This window comes from Myxocyprinus asiaticus, chromosome 3 (assembly GCF_019703515.2).
Source record: "Myxocyprinus asiaticus isolate MX2 ecotype Aquarium Trade chromosome 3, UBuf_Myxa_2, whole genome shotgun sequence".
Taxonomy (NCBI): domain Eukaryota; kingdom Metazoa; phylum Chordata; class Actinopteri; order Cypriniformes; family Catostomidae; genus Myxocyprinus; species Myxocyprinus asiaticus.
In genome coordinates this window covers 45,417,252-45,436,632 of record NC_059346.1, presented here as the reverse complement: position 1 = coordinate 45,436,632, position 19,381 = coordinate 45,417,252, and the positions used below count along the sequence as shown (strand labels likewise).

General features: G+C 35.6%; 1 protein-coding gene and 1 pseudogene across 1 annotated transcript; one reads left to right on the top strand and one right to left on the bottom strand.

Annotated features, from left to right (window-relative positions):
* Nucleotides 1-1,637: 1,637 nt before the first annotated feature.
* Nucleotides 1,638-4,824, bottom strand: LOC127422606 (notch-regulated ankyrin repeat-containing protein B-like). The gene is made up of 2 exons (XM_051666317.1): nt 4,736-4,824; nt 1,638-4,643 (listed from the first exon to the last, which is right to left on the bottom strand). The coding sequence occupies exon 2, from the start codon at nt 4,369-4,371 to the stop codon at nt 4,036-4,038; it is 336 nt and encodes a 111-aa protein (XP_051522277.1). The 5' UTR covers nt 4,372-4,643; nt 4,736-4,824; the 3' UTR covers nt 1,638-4,035.
* Nucleotides 4,825-9,195: 4,371 nt separating this feature from the next.
* Nucleotides 9,196-19,381, top strand: part of LOC127420713 (tyrosine-protein kinase JAK2-like) — a 40,523-nt pseudogene continuing 30,337 nt past the window's right edge.

Genomic DNA, 19,381 nt, shown 5'->3' with positions numbered 1-19,381 from the left:
TTTTGCTATTTCAAAACAGCTGATGGGATGCAATTTAAATGTGCATCATTATACCATTATCTTCTGTGATTGGCTGTTGGGACTATAGGTTTAATAAGAACTCTGTTATGACAGTTTATGTTTTCGTTTTGGTGACGTGAAGACCAAGATGAAGCAGTTTCTATCAAGTCAGAATATGTGTGAAACATCTTCTGTCATGCTCTAGTTATTGCATAATCAAGTTCATATAAGTTTTTTTTTTTTTAGTTGTAACCTACATTAAACACAAGAGTCACAAAATAATAATAATAATAATAATAATATATACACTACTGGTCAAAAGTTTTGAAACACTTACTCATTCTTTATTATAATTATTTTTTCTCCACATTTTACAATAAAAGTAAAGTCATCAGAATAACTATGGAATAACATAAATGGAACTATGGGAATTATGTTGTGACTAAACAAAATCCAAAATAAATCAAAACTGTGTTATATTTTAGCATCTTTAGAGTAGTCACCCTTTGCCTAGAATTTGCAGACATGTACTCTTGACATTTTCTCAAACAACTTCTTGAGGTATCACCCTGGGATGATTTTTAAACAGTATTGAAGGAGTTCCCATTTATGTTGGGCACTTATTATTTGGTCCAAGTCATCAATTTCAAAAAATGTATTTTTTTTAATTAAATTTTAGTTTTATAATGAAATAAATTAAAATGTTGGCACAATTATATTTTTGTTTACAAAACTAATTTCAAACATTTACGCATACGCCTTCAGATCAAAAGATTTTTAAGATCATGAGAAACATTTCAGTCAAGTGTTTCAAAACCTTTGACCGGTAGTGTGTATGTGTGTGTGTGTGTGTATATATATATATATATATATTATTATTATTATTATTATTATTATTATTATTATAAATTTTTTTTTTTTTTTGTGCCTTCTGTTGCATCACTCAGCTCACAGAATATGTAATGGTATGTTATTTGAAGTTGGTTGTAAAATAAACAATTTTAAGCTTCTGAATTGTTTCCCAGTAACCCTGATATACAGTAAACCAAATGTAAACATAAACAGTCTTACTTAATGTAGTGCAGGTTTACGCTTTCCCCATTATTACCAGTGTTCCCCTAACCAGTCATTCGGTTACGTTTACAGAAATATATCTGCTTTAACAGCACATGTAAATTATGTAATGTAAATGCAATTTGTATGTAGTAACCAAATAATTTAGAAATTATTTTTTTCTTATGCTGGAATATAGCACTAATTTATAATAATAGATATTATATTTTCAGATGATATCACACTGTAGCCTATATAATCTATCTGTTGAAATGGTAGCTATTAGGGCACTGCTACTGCCATCACTATCAGTCACTCATATGTGTCACTTCTCTGAATTATTATTTTCAGAGTTCAAGTTCAAGATAATGCAGAAATTGACACTTTTTAGTTTGTAGATTAGTGCTACATCAGCATATTAATAGCACTGTTGATGAGTATGCTAGCAAAGAAATTGCATTTAATTTTTAATGGAGTACACTTAATTATTTCACAACAGGTAACAAGATTGGTGGTAGTGTGTACTGGCAATATTGAACAGTGAAGTTTCACTCTGCAGAGTTGTTGTAGCTAGTTCATTTGTTTGCAGCCAAACTACTGACCATGAAGCTAATACATGCTAAGGCTAGCATCTGCTTGAAGCTACTTAATAATGCAAAACATGTTTTTTCCCTGACTTGCAAAACACTGTATAACCTTTATTTATAAAGATGTGTTTAGACTAGCTGCATATCTAGGTGCTTTCACAGTTAATTTATCTTGATCGCTTGTAGCCTATTTCTTGGAACTATTGAACAGCTACCTGAGGCACAGGAAGAGCCACAGACTGACTTAAAAGAACAATAACATTCCAAGAGAATCCTCATTCATGGATAGAGCCATGTGCAAGTCTATGCATTACACCAACAAGTTTCTTAAAACCACAGAATTTAATATCTAAAATGCCTTTGTACAAAAACACAAAATACAGCAATGTAATATCTTTAAAATATGACCACTTACATAATTTCACACATAAACAAAGAGCGAAACAGATATAAAAAAATAAAAAAACACACAACAAAGTAAAAATTCACAAAAGACAAAAAATAAAATAAAGAGAGTACAATTTGTAGGCCTCTTTTCCACAAACTTTTCTTTGATGAAAATAATATTTCAAAAGTTGGTCCAAACAAAATCAATCATTTGACTTTTATCTCAATCAAAGAAGTTACATTTACTTTCATGTCATAAATGTTATGGCATTATCAAGTAAAGACTTGTGCATTGTGCAACTTCTAGTTACACTGGTTTTAACATGTATCATCCCCCTTAAAAAGAGGAGGATGGGACGTCAGATAGGAAGTGCTCCAAGAGTAGACACTCTACTTGTATGTTCCCCCATCATGTCAAAATGATACCTAGTTAACACTGTCACTGTCAAGACAAGTCTAGTACGAAATTGCGAAATTGTAAGAAATCGTATTCGTACAAAAACGCACGACTTTTACTCTCTTAGAAAATAATCAACAAGCCAATAAAAAATGTTAATAGGATTTTTAGCAAATGTGGCTCCTCGTTCTTTTTTATTTATGCAATACAAATGACTGATGAATGTTAATAACCTGTAATATGCTTCCCTCGTCTCGTTCCAAATCCCCATTTTTTCTTTTTCCGTGGTACACAAAAGTTATTTTCCTATTAAAATCATGGTTAGGTTCAGGGACTGGGTAAGGGGTTAGACTTTATGGTTGGGTTGAGGTTTGGGTTTAAACTTAGGAAAAATGTATTATAATAACAATTATACCATTGTTATTGATAACATTGTTATTAACATTGTAATACCGTTGATCATTCCAAAAGTTTAACATAGGTGTTATAGTCTATAGAATATGTTTAACTACTTTCAGAGGAACATTCAAGCAGAGTGTGTTACAAAATTTTCCATAATTCAATATAGGCATTTAAACGCCTTTGCAAAAAATTAGTGAAAACCACCTTGGAGTTTCCATAAAATAAGAATTCTTTTTCCATCTAGAAAAATAGTATCTTTAAAAGTTGGCATGACACCAACAAGTCATAAAACAGCCATCAGTGCAATAGTTAAAACATTCTCAAGTATAAGTGATATATATTCCCATACTGACTATGAATGACACTTCATCACAAGTGTTCGAAAAGTCACAACATAATCAAACATTACCACATCTTGCCTGAGTTGACAAGGGGTCTAAGCAGAAAACGCCTTTAGATTATATTGCAGTCTATAGACTTGTGTGAGATGTCACTGTTCTATGGATTTGCTCAACATCTGAATGACAAAACTGTAAAATCGGGCTTGAAATGTGAGGAGTCTGACATTTAGATGTCAGCTGAAAATAACACTAATCATCTCTTATCACAGATCCAACGCATTTTCTCTAAAACAAGCTTCTCTTTAGTGTCCGGAAATCAGTTGAAATGGGAACTGATGAGTAACGACACATGACAGTCCCAAAACACAGTTCTGTTTGGTAGTGTCTGGACCAGGAAGTGTTGTTTGGATATTTCCATTTATGGGGAGCCAAACAGATCCTGAACTGCCAACTATATGACACTAACCTTGATGAAAATTATGGCAATAAATGCATTACAGTTGAGGTAGCTGACATCAGTCCCTGTTTTAGAGGGCATGCAGAGAGAATGTGTAAATAATATAAGTCTGTATAAGATTATGCTGTATGTGTCGGTCATCTTGAACGACCACCAAGTGTCAGCTTTTGTACTTTGATTTGAGTGTTCAGTTTGTCCTTTCCAGAACCTATAAATACAAGCCGATCTCGATAAATAACACATTGATCATTTTCATCGTGCATCAAAAGTTGGCAAACCACATCTAAGACATTGTACCAACCCAACAATATCTAAAATTGCTTTTTGGATTTGAATTGTGTGCCTACTGATACTGAATCAAGTCCATAAACACGTTATCACAATTAAGCTTTGGCACAGTGTTTGATTGCCTCAGAGTGCGCTTGATGAGTACTTCGCCCGTGTGATGAGGTACAGAACGATGTCTTGATGTCCACCAAACGCTGCTATGTGCAGCGCGCTCCATCCGTCCCTGTTGGTCAGTCGGATGTCTGCGCCGAACTTCACCAGCAGCTTCACTAACTCCAGGTTCCCATCGATCACAGATTGGTGCAACGCCGTCTGCCCCTCCGGTCCGAACGAGTTCACGTTAAATTCACAGTTTGTCATGTTCTGTAAGAGGGAGTGAAGTTCCTTAGTGTTGCCCTTCCTGAGCGCTTCCTGAAACACCCTTTGACGCGCAGAGCAAGTCATGTCCGCCTGACTCATGATTTCAACAGGTAGACGACTGCGGGTCGTCACGTCTGCTTTTGATACAATATAATGTGCCAGAGCTTCTTTCGAACTCTACAGCACTCCAAATTAATGAGTGAACGTTCAGTGGTTCGGTAATGGCGAGTGACCAATGTCCACGATATTTACAATCTTTCCCAGTTCGAACGATATTAATTAAACGTTCCGCAGAAAAAATATATATATATATATATAAATATATATAAGAAGACTGCAACTTCAGTACTCCATACCGATGGTTCAATACACTGTTCCAAAGAGATAGAAATAATTAAACTTTGCAAATGCAGAATACATACATACATGTAAAGCACATCTCCTAAATGTTTGTTTTGTTTACCTCGGTGGTTCCCACGAGTGGGTGTTGAATGCTCCGCGCACTGTGTTCTGTCTGTATACTCCGTTATAGCCGATCGACTCTATTCCGTCTATTGCCACTTATTTTAATAACAAAAGCCCGTCATAAAGTTCGTCTTTAGGGGTGGAGACTGTGTTCATGGAGACTGCGGTAAACTGGATGGGTAACACTTTACAATAAGGTTGTATTCGTTAACATGAATAACTACATTAACATGCACTAACAATGAAAAATACGTTTACAATAAGCAACCATTAGGGCAATTAGTGGTCCATTCGATTACGTTTTTGATCATTTCAATAATGAATGTGTGAAGCTGAAGTGCAGCTTTATCTGTACTTCTATGAGGAATCAATTGTTTAACAACTGACCTGTCATTTTGTTTAACCAATTAAATTAGGTAGAAACAATAATATTAAACTTAATTTGAAACAGCGTGTTTGTTCTTAAATCTTATTTGTGTGATACTATTTTAAGTAAATTAAGTTGAACGAACTGACACATTTGTGTATACAGTTTCTAACAAAGGTTTTCTAGTTATGCTGACATAAAATGACCATGTGTTGAATTTACTTAAAAAGCGAGATGCAAAAATGCTACATATATACAGGTACAGTATTTTAAATAAATTCACTACATACATTTATTTTCAGTGAATGTTCACATATACAATTAAAAAAAATGTTTTTAGTATACAGTTGAAGTCAGAAGTTTACATACACTTAGGTTGAAGTCATTAAAACACATTTTTTAACCACTCCACAGATTTAATATTAGCAATCTATAGTTTTGGCAAGTTGTTTAGGACATCTACTTTGTGCATGACATGAGTAATTTTTCCAACAATTGTTTACAGACAGATTGTTTCACTTTTAATTGACTATATCATAATTCCAGTGGGTCAGAAGTTTACATACATTAATGTTAACTGTGCCTTTAAGCAGCTTGGAAAATTCCAGAAAATGATGTCAAGCCTTTAGGCAATTAGCCAATTAGCTTCTGATAGGAGGTGTACTGAATTGGAGGTGTACCTGTGGATATATTTTAAGGCCTACCTTCAAACTCAGTGCCTCTTTGCGTGACATCATGGGAAAATCTAAAGAAATCAGCAAAGACCTCAGAAAACAAATTGTGGACCTCCACAAGTCTGGTTCATCCTTGGGAGCAATTTCCAAACACCTGAAGGTACCACGTTCATCTGTACAAACAATAGTACGCAAGTATAAACACCAAGGGACCACGTAGCCATCATACACATTCTGTCTCCTAGAGTTTGGTTCGAAAACTGCAAATCAATCCCAGAACAACAGCAAAGGACCTTGTGAAGATGCTGGAGGAAACAGGTAGACAAGTATCTATATCCACAGTAAAACAAGTCCTATATCGACATAACCTGAAAGGCTGCTCAACAAGGAAGAAGCCACTGCTCCAAAACCGCCATAAAAAAGCCAGACTACAGTTTGCAAGTGCACATGGAGACAAAGACCTTACTTTTTGGATAAATGTCCTCTGGTCTAATGAAACAAATATTGAACTGTTTGGCCATAATGACCATCGTTATGTTTGGAGGAAAAAGGGTGAGGCTTGCAAGCCGAAGAACACCATCCCAACCGTGAAGCATGGGGGTGGCAGCATCATGTTGTGGGGGTGCTTTGCTGTAATTAATTGTAATTAATCAAGAATAATATAAAAGAGCTTAGGATCATAACTTCAACTAAAACAGGATATTTGTTTCTTAAAAGTACCTAACATGTTGTGATATTATCATGTTTATTGCACCAAATAACTTACTCTGATGTTATCAGTATTTAATTAAAAATGTAAAGTATTAAGGTTAGTATTTTTGCATTTTGGACTTTAAATAAATGAATGAATAATTAAATACAGCACACTGGTCACAGTCAAAATTGTATATACAAAAAACAAATATTACAAAATTATTCTGGGGTGACTCACAGATAGGTGAAATTCTGTGAAACTTTCAAAACATTTGTTTAACTACAATCCATTTGTTAAATATATAATAACAAATGGGGAAACAACTTGTCCGGCATTTCTTCTGGCAACAGTGGAGTTCTCTTGAAGTGAAGTCCTTCGGCACCATGGGAACTAGGCTACTGCATGCTGTTTTTTTTTTTGCCCGGTAGCCCAAATTTGGCACAGAGACTGAAGCCCAAAACTAGGCCATTTTATAACTTCTAGAAGCATGACAAGCAATGGCTTTATTAGTGTACATGTATTCATGCAGTGACAAATGGAATTTTAAACTTAAAATATGTGCATGTAAAAAATGTAAACATTAAAATTCAATTAATAATTAGATTTAAAAAAAAGATAAATAAAAAAAAGCTTTTCTATGCTCACATGTGTTTATTAAGAATCAATTTGCTGAAGAATAAAATCAACAGAACAACAAAAACAGAAAAAGCTCTGCATTTGGTCAAGCACTGAATTTTGCATGCTCTGGACCGAGAAACAAGAGTGGAAAATAATGTCTTTATATTTAACACTCAACCCCCAGTAAAAACATAATTTCAAGCTTTTCTTAACTCTCAAACCTGACTTAATTGTCTGTAGGTACTTTGTTTTTGTTTTTTTGAATGTGTCTTTGACAGTTCAATAGACTCTCATTCAAATGTTTTTAAAATCTTCGGCAGTGTAACAGGATCTCAGTGATTGAGCTGCGGTGACGTTTCAATAGGGAGGGTGGGTCATTCAGGATCCAATTTTAAACCACGTGCTCTAGGACCTTGGGAAAGAGTTGAGCCTTTCTTCCCAGCATAGGTGTATGCACAGATAGAAAGTCAGAGAAAGAGAGACGTATATTTCAAAACAGTTGCCTGTGGAAATTTGGCATGTTGTATGATTTTGAAAAAAAAAAACAAAAAAACAAAAAACTGAAGTGATAAATTCAGTGGGTTAACTGTAGTTTACTCTCTTACCTAACAGAAATGTTCACCAGGCAACCTGTTCTTTACTGACTATATTTTCTTTTTCCAATGAGAACCAGACATAATGGTGTCTCAACTATCCTACTATCACTACCTGCAAGACTTTATTTTGTAAGTTATTCTCGTAAGGCATTTTTAGTAAAACAGTTTTGAAGTTCTGCAAATTCAGCTTGCGAATTATGTGTGCTTTTAAATGCAAATCATTGTTCAACACAGCCTAGTTATATGGGGTCATTTGTAATGCCCTTGAGTAAGACACTTAACCCCAGGTTGCTCCAGATGACTGCCCTTGCAGTTGTGCTGTATGGTTGCTTTAAATACAAATTGCATGCTAAGTTGCAAGTAATAGAGTATGTTACCAATTTATTTAGCAATCTTCCTGTAACTTAATTCCTCATAATTACTCACAAAAATAATGTGTATTTGTGATGCATTTTGTGAATGAACCAGCATATTATAGCTAAAAACTCTTGAAAATTATTGTACTGTGCATAAAGTACAGAAGTGCAGGTAAATTGAGTTGTCATTTGTATGAAATTTGAACAAAATCATATTTGGTTTTATGGCATATATATTGCGTGTATATACAGTATAATAATATATATATATATATATATATATACATACATACACTGTACAGGGCCGTAGCCAGGAATTTTGGGCCCCCTGACTCCATAATGCTTTGGGCCCCTTACCTATTAAAAATACATTTAAAAATTTTTTGAAAGCCCCCCTGGACCTTTGGGCTCCTAGAATCATTCCAACCTTCCACCCCACTAGCTACGGCCCTGATACTGTGTGTATGTATTAATGAAGTAAGAGTCAACCTGTCATTTGTGAGCTAAACCATTTGTTTCAGTGGAAACAGTGCTTGTAAATCTGTTGGTTTGTAGCATCAGACAGTAGGAATGTCCTGTTTGTCTTCGTGTGTATTTGTTCACTGTACTTATTTTTATGCCTGTGCCTGGCATTTGTGCTGTTGTGTGTGAGTCTGTACTGGTCTGGGTGTTTGATTTGTACCTTTGTGTGGGAACCAAGCTGCTTCCTGCCCTTGAACCACAACAGCTGTAGGGCAGGAGCTCTACTTGCTCACACTCATAAGTTTAGACATGAGTGAGAAAAGTGAGAGAGATAGAGCTAAACACACAGTGGAGGGAGAGACTAAATGTTTTTGCAAAAATTTTGTTGTGCCTCAGATGCATCTTTGGCGTTTCCATCATATGCAGTGTATTAACAAATAACACCTGTTGTCATATATATATATATATAAATATATATTTTAATTAATAATGTAATAGCTACCAATAATTGAGACAGCAATTTTGTTTTACACACAGTATGTTCACATTTGTAATCTCAGGCACTTCCTTTTACATCATGGAAATGCATATAAAATATAGGTTATATTGAGTTCCTCTGTACTGATGCTGCATAAATTATACAGTACACTGTGCCAGCCATGTAGAAATGTCAAAAATATAGTGGATAAAAATGTGTCTAAGACGTATTTGTAATCTCACCTCTTCAGCACAGCCCACTCTCCACCAAGTGAGCGCTTGTTTTCCTGATCCTGTCCCCCTCTCAGCCTCTCTGTTTTTGACGGATATCCCCAGGAAAAGGCAACACTGATCATGATGTCAGACGCTGCACTTTAGTAACCCTTATAACAGGAATATATACAGGCATGCATAGTGTTGTCCAACAATTTAAGACAAAATATAGGTATTCCTATAGATACAGGTACCTCTGTAGATTTCAATCCAGTTACTTTGCAATAGTGCTAGGGATGGAGGTTGTTCTAAAAAGTGTTATCTCTCTTCCCAAAGAATTCAGAAGCTATCTGGGTGTTAATAAGGAAACTGGCTCCCTCTAGTGGCTACATACTCCAAGAACCAACCTTATATTGTATGCATGTTGTTATGTTATGTGAAATTCACACTGCAATTTCTGTTGAAAACTAGTTTCACTTAAAGGGATAGTTCAGTCAAAAATGAAAATTCTCTCATTATTTACTCACCCTCATGCCATCCCAAATGTATATGACTTTCTTTCTTCTGCAGAACACAGCCATACTGCTTGTTCTGTGCGTGATTTCCTGCAAGACAGGAATGTCAGTGTTCTGCCATGGCCAGCAAAGAGCCCGGATTTCAATCCCATTGAGCACGTCTGGGACCTGGAGTTGAAAGTTCAAATCCAGGGCGTGCTGAGTGACTCCAGTCAGGCTTCCTAAGCAACCAATTGGCCTGGTTGCTAGGGTGGGTAGAGTCACATTGGGTTAATCTCCTCAGTCACTACAATGTGGTTCTCACTCTCGGTGGGGTGCATGGCGAGTTGTGCGTGGATGCTGCGGAGAATAGTGTGAAGCCTCCACACGCTACGTCTCTGCGGTAATGTGCTCAACAAGCCACGTGATAAGATGCGGATTGACGGTCTTGGACGCGGAGGCAGCTGAGATTCGTCCTCCGCTACCCGGACTGAGGCAAGTCACTATGCCACCACAAGGACTTTGAGCACATTTGGCATTCCAAACTGAGGAGAGAAACAAAAACATTGTTGACCTGAAAAAAGAAAGATTTAGCATTTAAGCATTTAGTGTTAACAATTGATTGTAATCTGATGGAGGTGATACAGCAAATGTTCAGTGAATCTACAATCTACTGTTCCACACTGTTTCACACATAACGTATGTTGTTATCAAGCTATGTGGGAAATAATATTCTGCAATTGCTGTTGCAAACTATTAGCACTTAACATGTCTTTGAACACCTGAGGATAAGTATCACAAGAAAGTGTGCAACCCCTGTTTTTGGATTTCAGTTGAGTATGTGAATTCAGACTAAATAAGTATTTAATTAAAATAATGAGGATAAACTTTTAAAACTGAGTAAAGAAAATTAATTCTGTTTTGCCATTTACCAAAACAGTTCAATACCAAAACAACTGCAAAAGTACATTTGCTTTGGCATTAACTGATCAAATTGTATTCTTTGCATACTGCGTACTTAACCCTTAAATGCATGGGATATTCACCGAACACTCTCACGTATTCAGGTCTTTTGAGACCCAGCACTTATATCTATAAAAAATGGATCTGCAAAATGCCTTATTGTGTAAAATTTTCAAAATATTTTCAAGATAATTAGAAAATAATAGAATAGAATATATTTTGATATACCTGCAACCCTGCATAGGACAAGCAGCTATAGAAGATGGATGGATATTTTGATATATTTTAATGTTTTATTTGTCATATATCAAAGAGATAATGCAACACATCTAGAACATCTTTACTTTCACACATTTGGTTGTGCATGTCCTACAACATATTTTTACAAGCTATGATGCCCAAAAATGCAGTCTAGGTAGACAGCTCACTAGATTTTGACAGCCATTCCACTGAGACTGTCAACTGCAAATACAGACAGCACAGGAAGATTTTTTATTTATTTATTTTTTTATTATGCTTAACACAACATTTACATAACAAAAGTGTCAAGGGTTGTTTTGAGTCATAATTCAAGTCATTTTTTTTTACATGTGTGAGCCTAAACAGAAAATTATTTGACTTCTGGTTTGTTTACCCTTACAAAAATGAACCATGGTTTCACAACAGTAACTATAGTTTTTTAGTTAAACCATAGTTACCACACAAATAACCATGGTTACTACTACAATATTACTTTAGTAAAACCATGGTTAACTATTTTTTTTCATTACTTATTAACAACAATTACACACAATTATAAGAAATAAGCAGTGTCACCTTTAGATGTGTTGTTATTTTAGCATGAATTTACTCCCGAAGCAGTGGTGTAGTTATGTCTGAAGAGGTGGGCATATTGTGAATTTATACAAGGCCCTCCAAAAAAAAAAAAAATAATAATTTAGAGAGAGAGAGAGAGAGACAGACAGACAGACAGACAGACAGACACACACACGCGGGCGCTGTGTTTGTTTGTGTGTGTGTGCGCGCTCGCGATCATCTATGTGTTTTATGTAATGTTTAAGTTCATTCATGTAATTAAAGTTATGTTGACTGTTCTGCCGTTTCCCGCCACCTCCTTGCCCATCTGTTACCCGTTACACTGTGATATCAGATTTCCATCAGTTGTGCTCTATCACAAAATTGTGTTTTCACGATCGGTCATTGCTGTCTTTTTCGACTACTCGGGTACTTGATCCCATTCCTAGTTACTAAATCTGTGTAAGGGTGGGTACCGAGAATCAGTTCTTGTCCAGAATAGAGGTCGACCAACAGTGGATTTTGCCAATACGATAACTAAGGTGGTGGATAAGTCAGATAGTACGATAGTTTTTTAAAAATCGATTTACATAACACATTTTCTTAGTATTTCCTTACTATGAAAGGATCAGATATTGAGACTACAAGAATCCAAAATGAATAAAATCCCAAAAGCAGTTTTTTATACAACCAAAATTTCAATAATAAGTGCAGGCTTTAACTATAAACAAGCCTTCAACGCACAAGGACTCTTATTTTGAAATGACAGTGACTTGGCTCCGTTACCATGCACTATATGTAAATATATACCAACTTAATCTTTTTATAGCCAAAATAATGAGCAGATGATGGGTTTTGTATATATGAATATTTCACCAGATGTTTTTTTATTATTATTTATTTGTTTTCATGAGGAATAAAATTGTTTTTTTAAAATTAGGAATTTAAAAATAAAACTATCAGCATAGATTTTTGCAGACAACCAATAGTTCCAAAAAGCAACTATCGGCACCGATTAATCGGTAAAACCAATATATCGATCTTCCTCTTGTTCAGAACCAGTTAGATTTTATTTTTTAAATACCGGAACTGAATGATTTTTATGACTTTTGGTTTCGTTAACGGTTCCTGTAGGTGCAAGCACTTGCAGCATAGTCCAATTCCTAAACATATGACTTATGAGCCAGTTCTTTTTAGTGAATCAAAAACATTTATACATCAGTCGGAGCGGTTACTGAATCATATTCTTATACTTGTGCACAAGTTATGAATGTCCAAATTAAATTGAAATATGAACTGTTGAAGTCTCACAACTCTAAAGTACAAAAGTAGACAACATGACACAATTGTCTCTGAAACTGTTATGTTGTACTTCAGACCTGTGTTACTGACTGTTTGTTTGTATTACAATGTGTAGTTTTTGTTGTAATAAGTTAATCTTTTTAAAAGAATAATGAAATATGCATGAATAAAAGATGCTATCACATTTCTTTTCTCCCAATTTGGAATGCCCAATTCCCACTTAGTAGGTCCTCGTGGTGGCGTGGTTACTCACCTCAATCCAGGTGGTGGAGGACAAGTCTCAGTTGCCTCCACTTCTGAGACCGTCAATCCACACATCTTATCATGTCTTAGCATCTTAAATGATGCCTTAACAGGGCTTTTCAATGGAAGAATAATAATAGTAGCCAAGCTGTAGGATCGTTCCAAACAGAATTTCCCCAAAAATGACCAAATGACCACTATTTTTGAGCCCAACACCTTTCAGCCCTTCAAAGCTCTCACAATGGAGGGTAAAGGCTTTGTAGGAAATAGGGTGTAGGGATAATCACTTCTGAATGGAACGCACCCCATCATTCAGATGAGTTAGAAAAGATATAGCAGTGCGAGCCAGAAATACCAGAACTCTTTACCGAATTTCAAGAAATCCTTGCATAGATTCTGTAGGAGCCTACTGTATTTGTTAAATTCATCAATATTTAAAGTGTTTGATGAAGTTAAAATATTTCATAATTTATTATGGCTCCTTTATATAAATTGTTTATGCATAATTTGTAGTATTTACATTGAGTTCACTTTATGTATAACAAACGTTAAAATGGTACTGTATCTTTAAGAACAGTGGCTGTTCAGCAAAAGAGTTTTGGTTGAGTGGTTTCTTTACCACATCTGTGCTGTGTATTTGAATGAATATGACTGTAACAGAACAAGAAAATCGATTGCTTAGATCTCAACTTTAAAAGATAATTGGAAGGGGGGGGGCCCTAAAAGAAAATTGGCCCCGGGGCCCTTGCTAGTCATAATCTGCCCCTGGAGTGCCTTTTTAAAAACAAAAGGGAGTGTGTGCAGTTTCGGCTCATCTGCGGCTCTGTGCGTGCCGCACGCTATCTTTCCCCGGTGATTTCGGCGTAATTACCAGTATACAGCACTCGCATCAAGCAATGTCTGCAAACAGTACCTGTTTTGTAAACGCTGTTGTAATTGACTGCAAAAAGACTTCTCAGTCAGCGGCTCGTTTTCTCCACTTGCCATTTTCAACTGCACACAACGCTTGCAGAACAGTGAAGTCATCAAGTTGACCCACCTGAAATACAGGCGGAGCGTATCCATCTACAGATCCATTCAGGTGCATTAGTGGAGGTTGTAACTGTGCGTGTCTATTTTAAACTTTATTTTCTTTTCAAAACCTTGTGCTCCAGATGCATCAATAAATTTAAGGTGAACCGCGGTGCCAATGCTTACTGAACCATGGGTGGCGAACCATACGGTTTTACAGAGAACCGTTACACCCCTAGTCAGGATCAATTATTGTATTACATTTATGCCTTTAAAAAGTCTGCAAACACACCGTTTACAAATTTTTTTTACATTTATTTCTGATTTGTTATATCTGCTCTGTAGAAACTTGAAATGATCTCATCATTTGGCAACGGACTGAGGGCAGTAAATGCAATAAGATCTGCATCTCTTTTTTCAAAATAATGTTTCACAAAAGATCTAAAAGAATCGTTATTTGAATCGTTACTGGAACCGTTAAGAAACCAGAATCATTAAGAAGAATCAGAATCTGAATCATTAAATTCCTTACGATTCCTCATCCCTAGTGCTGTTGCTTCGACAGTTCTAATGGCTGGTAAAAAAAAAAAAAAAAGGTACCTTTTGGCATTTTAATTAGAATTTGTGGGAGAGTAGAGAGTGAAAGAAATTATGACATGAGCTGGATTCAAACCTGTGTTGCCCACAAATGAGCACTGCAGCTTTATACTGTATGTTGTAATTAGGACTGTCAATCAATTAAATTTTTTAATCGAATTAATTATATGATATGCCAATTAATTAATCGAATGAATCGCATATGTAAATATTTGCTGAGGATGTTAAAAAATATCAATAATTCAATATGTAATGATTAAATAATCATAAATAGTTATATTTGAATAATTATAAATAAAATATATATACTACAAAAAAATTATAATTCAGATAATTATAATGCAATACATTATTGTGGCAGATGAGTAAAGCATTGATAAGACAAAACTAGCCCTAATCTTGATAATCAATTAAAATCCATTTATTATGCATTTCCAGTCACCTAGTGATAACCTAACATAATTGTGTAAACAGATATTGGGGACACAGTAAATGAATGGGATTATATTGTGTGAATCAGGTGCAGTTTTTATGGCTTAAATAATATGAGATCCTGCCAGTCCACCTGTATTTACTGTTTAACAAAGTTAAATATCAGCCCAGAAGCCAGCAGTCGGACCCCAGCAGGGCAATGGTGACAGACATGTAATGGTATTTTAAGATGTTGCTCTTAGACACATCTTTTTTTTTTCTTAACAGTGTTTTGAATGCTAAACATGGTGCTGCTATTAAAGCCTTGTTTAAGGACGAGTAAATGCATTAGTGAAACGTTACATTTATGAATTTTTCAAAACATTTGTTTATATATATATATACCGATCAGCCACAACATTAAAACCAACTGCCTAATATTGTGTAGGTCCCCCTCATGCCGCCAAAACAGCACCAACCAGCATCTCAGAATAGTATTCTGAGATGCTATTCTTTAATTGCTTTAATTAATTGTCAACAAATTTATAATAAATATCTTTACACATTTTTAGATACAAGACTTGATGAATGTGAAGACCTATTCATAATAAGTGTGGATTTTCAGTACAATTTTTTGTCACTGAGTTTTGAGTTATTGCTGACTTTTTGTTGTTGTTTTCACAAGCTTTTGGGACATTTGTGCTGTTGATATTGTTGAAACAGAAAAAAGATCATAAAAAAGGCAAGCAAAGCAATTATTTAATACTATGTACATGTACAATATATGTACAGTATGTATACATGCATGCAGTACATACACACACACATATATACAGTATATATATATATATATATATATATATATATATATATATATATATATATATATATATATATATAATAGTACAGCTGTACACTGTATATAGTATATATATGTATATATGTGTGTGTGTGTGTGTGTGTATATAAACTATATATTGTTCTAAATAACAATAGTACACCTGTACTATTATTATTATTATTCTACCATAGACCACTATTATCCTTATATAATTGATACTAAGGCAATATCACACGAGCAAGAGTGCTGTATATCCATCTATCGAATCACAGAGCCGTGCTAATAGATGGACAATAAAGCATGATTGTGAGTGTGATATTGCTTTTATACAACTGTTCAGCAAGGAAGTAAATTAATAAGTAGGGAAAAACTATGGAATGTCTCTGTTTCTAACAAGTTATTGGAGAAACAAGGATGTGTGTTTGTGTATGAGAGAGAGAGAGAGAGACTTGTGATCACCTGTGTCTGTAACAGTGATGAACATGCTGTAGCTATTAGTTTAACTCTGTTCCTCAGCTTTAGTGTGACAGTAATGTACTCTGATCATAGAATGATGCTGTCTTATGTGCTATCAAAATTATCCTATGAGTATTTCACGCACATTCAAGTGTTATGTTGTTGGAGAGAAAACAATGTAAGTTTAATTTTTTTTAGATTTATTGGGGAACTCTTATTTTCAAATTGACACAAAGCATTCTTCCCCCGCCATGTTGAAAGATTACGTCCCCTACGAACTTCGATAACAGGTGGGTGCCCAAAGTGTGTTTGTATGTCACAACTCTCATTTATGATCGGCAGTGTTGCTGTTAGTTTGACTCTATTTCTCAGCTATAGTGTAGTAGTAATCAGAGTGATCATGGAGTGAGGGAACATTCTGGATGACTTTAAAGAAACTCGCGCACTGACTGACAACACAGCTTGTCAGTGTCGCTCCTAGCACACACAAGACAGTCTTTTGGATCAAAAATTTAACGTCACAGGGACGAATCAAAGTTCACACATCTAGCTGCTCTTATACGTTAGTTTGGAATGCTACAAACACAAAAGGAGTAATACAAACAGTAAAGCATCCCAGTGCTGATAGTCTGAGCTATCAGCACTCTTGGAACGCCTCTCGTCAAATCAGATTTGATGACTGGTACTAACTGTTGTACAAATTCCTATACCACACAATTTTCTTCCATTGTTCCATTACAGAAAGTAAAAACATATCCATTACATTTAGCATGAATTGAATAAAAGGGTGCCTTCTGGCTGACTCTCTGTCTCGCTAATATCTGTTCTTTATGTTTATGTATTTTAGGAGTTTCACCAGTCTATTGCAGCCTGTTTGGACTTTACAGAGAAGATAAAGGGGTCTGGTTATCACCCAATCATGTTCTTCATTTAGACGAAACAGCCAATGAGAATATGTTGTTTAGAAGCACCATCTTTAACTGAATTGCTATATCTACAGGATATGCCCTTAAGTGGCCCATGTTTTGTTATATTGTCTTCAGTCTCAATTTTGTGATGTTTGCGTTCAACTTGTGATATTTTCTGTCAATCTCCACCACCTCAGGTACTATTTTCCGGGCTGGTATAGTTGTGGGTCATCTCGGACGTATCACTATGGGGTAACTAAGGGATCCGAGAGCCCTGTACTGGATGACTATGTCATGGCTTACCTCTTTGCCCAGGTGACACTTCACAATATTTACAATCACTTTAGCAATAGAAAAAATTGTCTACAGTTATCAATTATGTGATTTTGTGCTTTATCAAGGTGCTTGACAACTGAAGATTCACCATAGCAACAATGTCTATGCTTCACTTGGCCTGAAATTTCACTTGCTCAATTGAGCACAACCATATATAATTTAATTGCAGTTTGGCCAAGATTATCTTCTACTGAATATTTTCAGAGAAGAAACAGGGAACTGATCTGTCCATAATCTCACCAGGACAACTAGGTTTAATTTTTTGTGTGGTGCTTGCGCATGCAAAAATTGCTGGTGATGCTAGGGTGTTGTGGGTGGTTGCTAGGTGGTTGCTTATTGACCCAAGTCCAAAGAGCCCACCCCCAAGTCGCTAGGATATTCTGATGCCTAGATATTGCTCCTGTCTCTATGGTATTTGATCTGGCAGGTAAAAATCACAATTCCAGTAAGTAATAAAAGTAAATTGCACACCTCTCCTAAATAAACCACATAATTTGAGGTACCAGTCATATCCAGTGCTTTATCAAGTGAGGACAGAGAAGTAGCCCCGAATGTAGGTTATTGTCATTTTGACCCAATTTGTTAGATAAAATGGTCCTAAAACTCATCTTAGGGGAAGGCATATTTTCATGAAAACATCAGAGGTCCATCATGTTGAGTTCATTCAGGGAAACAGCAGGCTTATTAAAATTAAGCTGTGATGTGTTTGGAGGTGAACTCTGTCAGACCTCATTGGATTACATGGGTTTACAGTATGTCCTGGAAAAGACCAAGTCTGATACAGTCAGGAGTCATTTTAAACACCTTGTTGAGGCAGCAGCTTTGACAAGTGTACACAAGTTGACACAGCAGAGTCCGTGGCTGCTCTCTTCATAGTTGATGCTTTCACAACGTGTCTGTTTGCTTTCAGATCTGCTGTGGTTTTCTCTAGCATGCTCTTATTAGTGTCATAGTTTGTTTACAATGAAAATGTTTTTATATTTGTTATTCCTTGATATGATGATTTGCAGTCATCTTTGTAAACACTGTTTTTGTGTATATACAGTATCTTTCTTTATGGGTTTTCAAACACTTGAAATAAAAAGCCATCTTGTTTTACTTTTCATAATTTTTTTTTAATTTTTAGGCTTGTTTTGGGTTCAAATGACCCTGTTTACTTGTGTTTCTTAACCATTTGAGCTCTTAGGGTGTTTTTAAAGATTTCCAGTTTCAGTGGCATACCCAAAATTAAAGGCTTATAACTTGAAAAAAAAACAAAACAAGGAGGGTCAAGTGTTGTGGAGGCATGGGCGTGGTTGAGCACCACTCTGGGGAGAGAGGAAGTGGTAAGGAGGTTCACCTGCTGGTAATTACTGTTTCTGTGTTTGCAGTGAGAGACGGGGGAGATAAAAATGGCCTGGTGCACAGAGAGAGAGAGACACATGCAGCCGCTGTGTGTGTTTATGTTTGTTTGTTTAAGTTCATTCATGTAATTAAAGTTATGTTGTCTGTTCTGCCGGTTTCCGCCGCTTCCTTCCTGGGTTTCGGCACCAATGTAATGGGTAAAGGATTGGCAAGGAGGAGGTGAACCGCTTCCTCTCTCCCCAGACGGGCGCTCGACCATGCCCTCGCCTCCACAAGTGTTTACTATCATTTTAAAGAAACCTTTTCAAATGTTTTACTGATATAGATATAATATATATAATTCTGAGACATTCAGCCTAAGAAACTGCTGAAAAATCACAAAAAAACATAAGCCAAAAATGTACTTTTTTCTTATTTTGATTTGACATTATATATCTCAGGGTGTAAATAAGAAAAAACTGCTTTTGTTTTGTTCTCAATCAAATT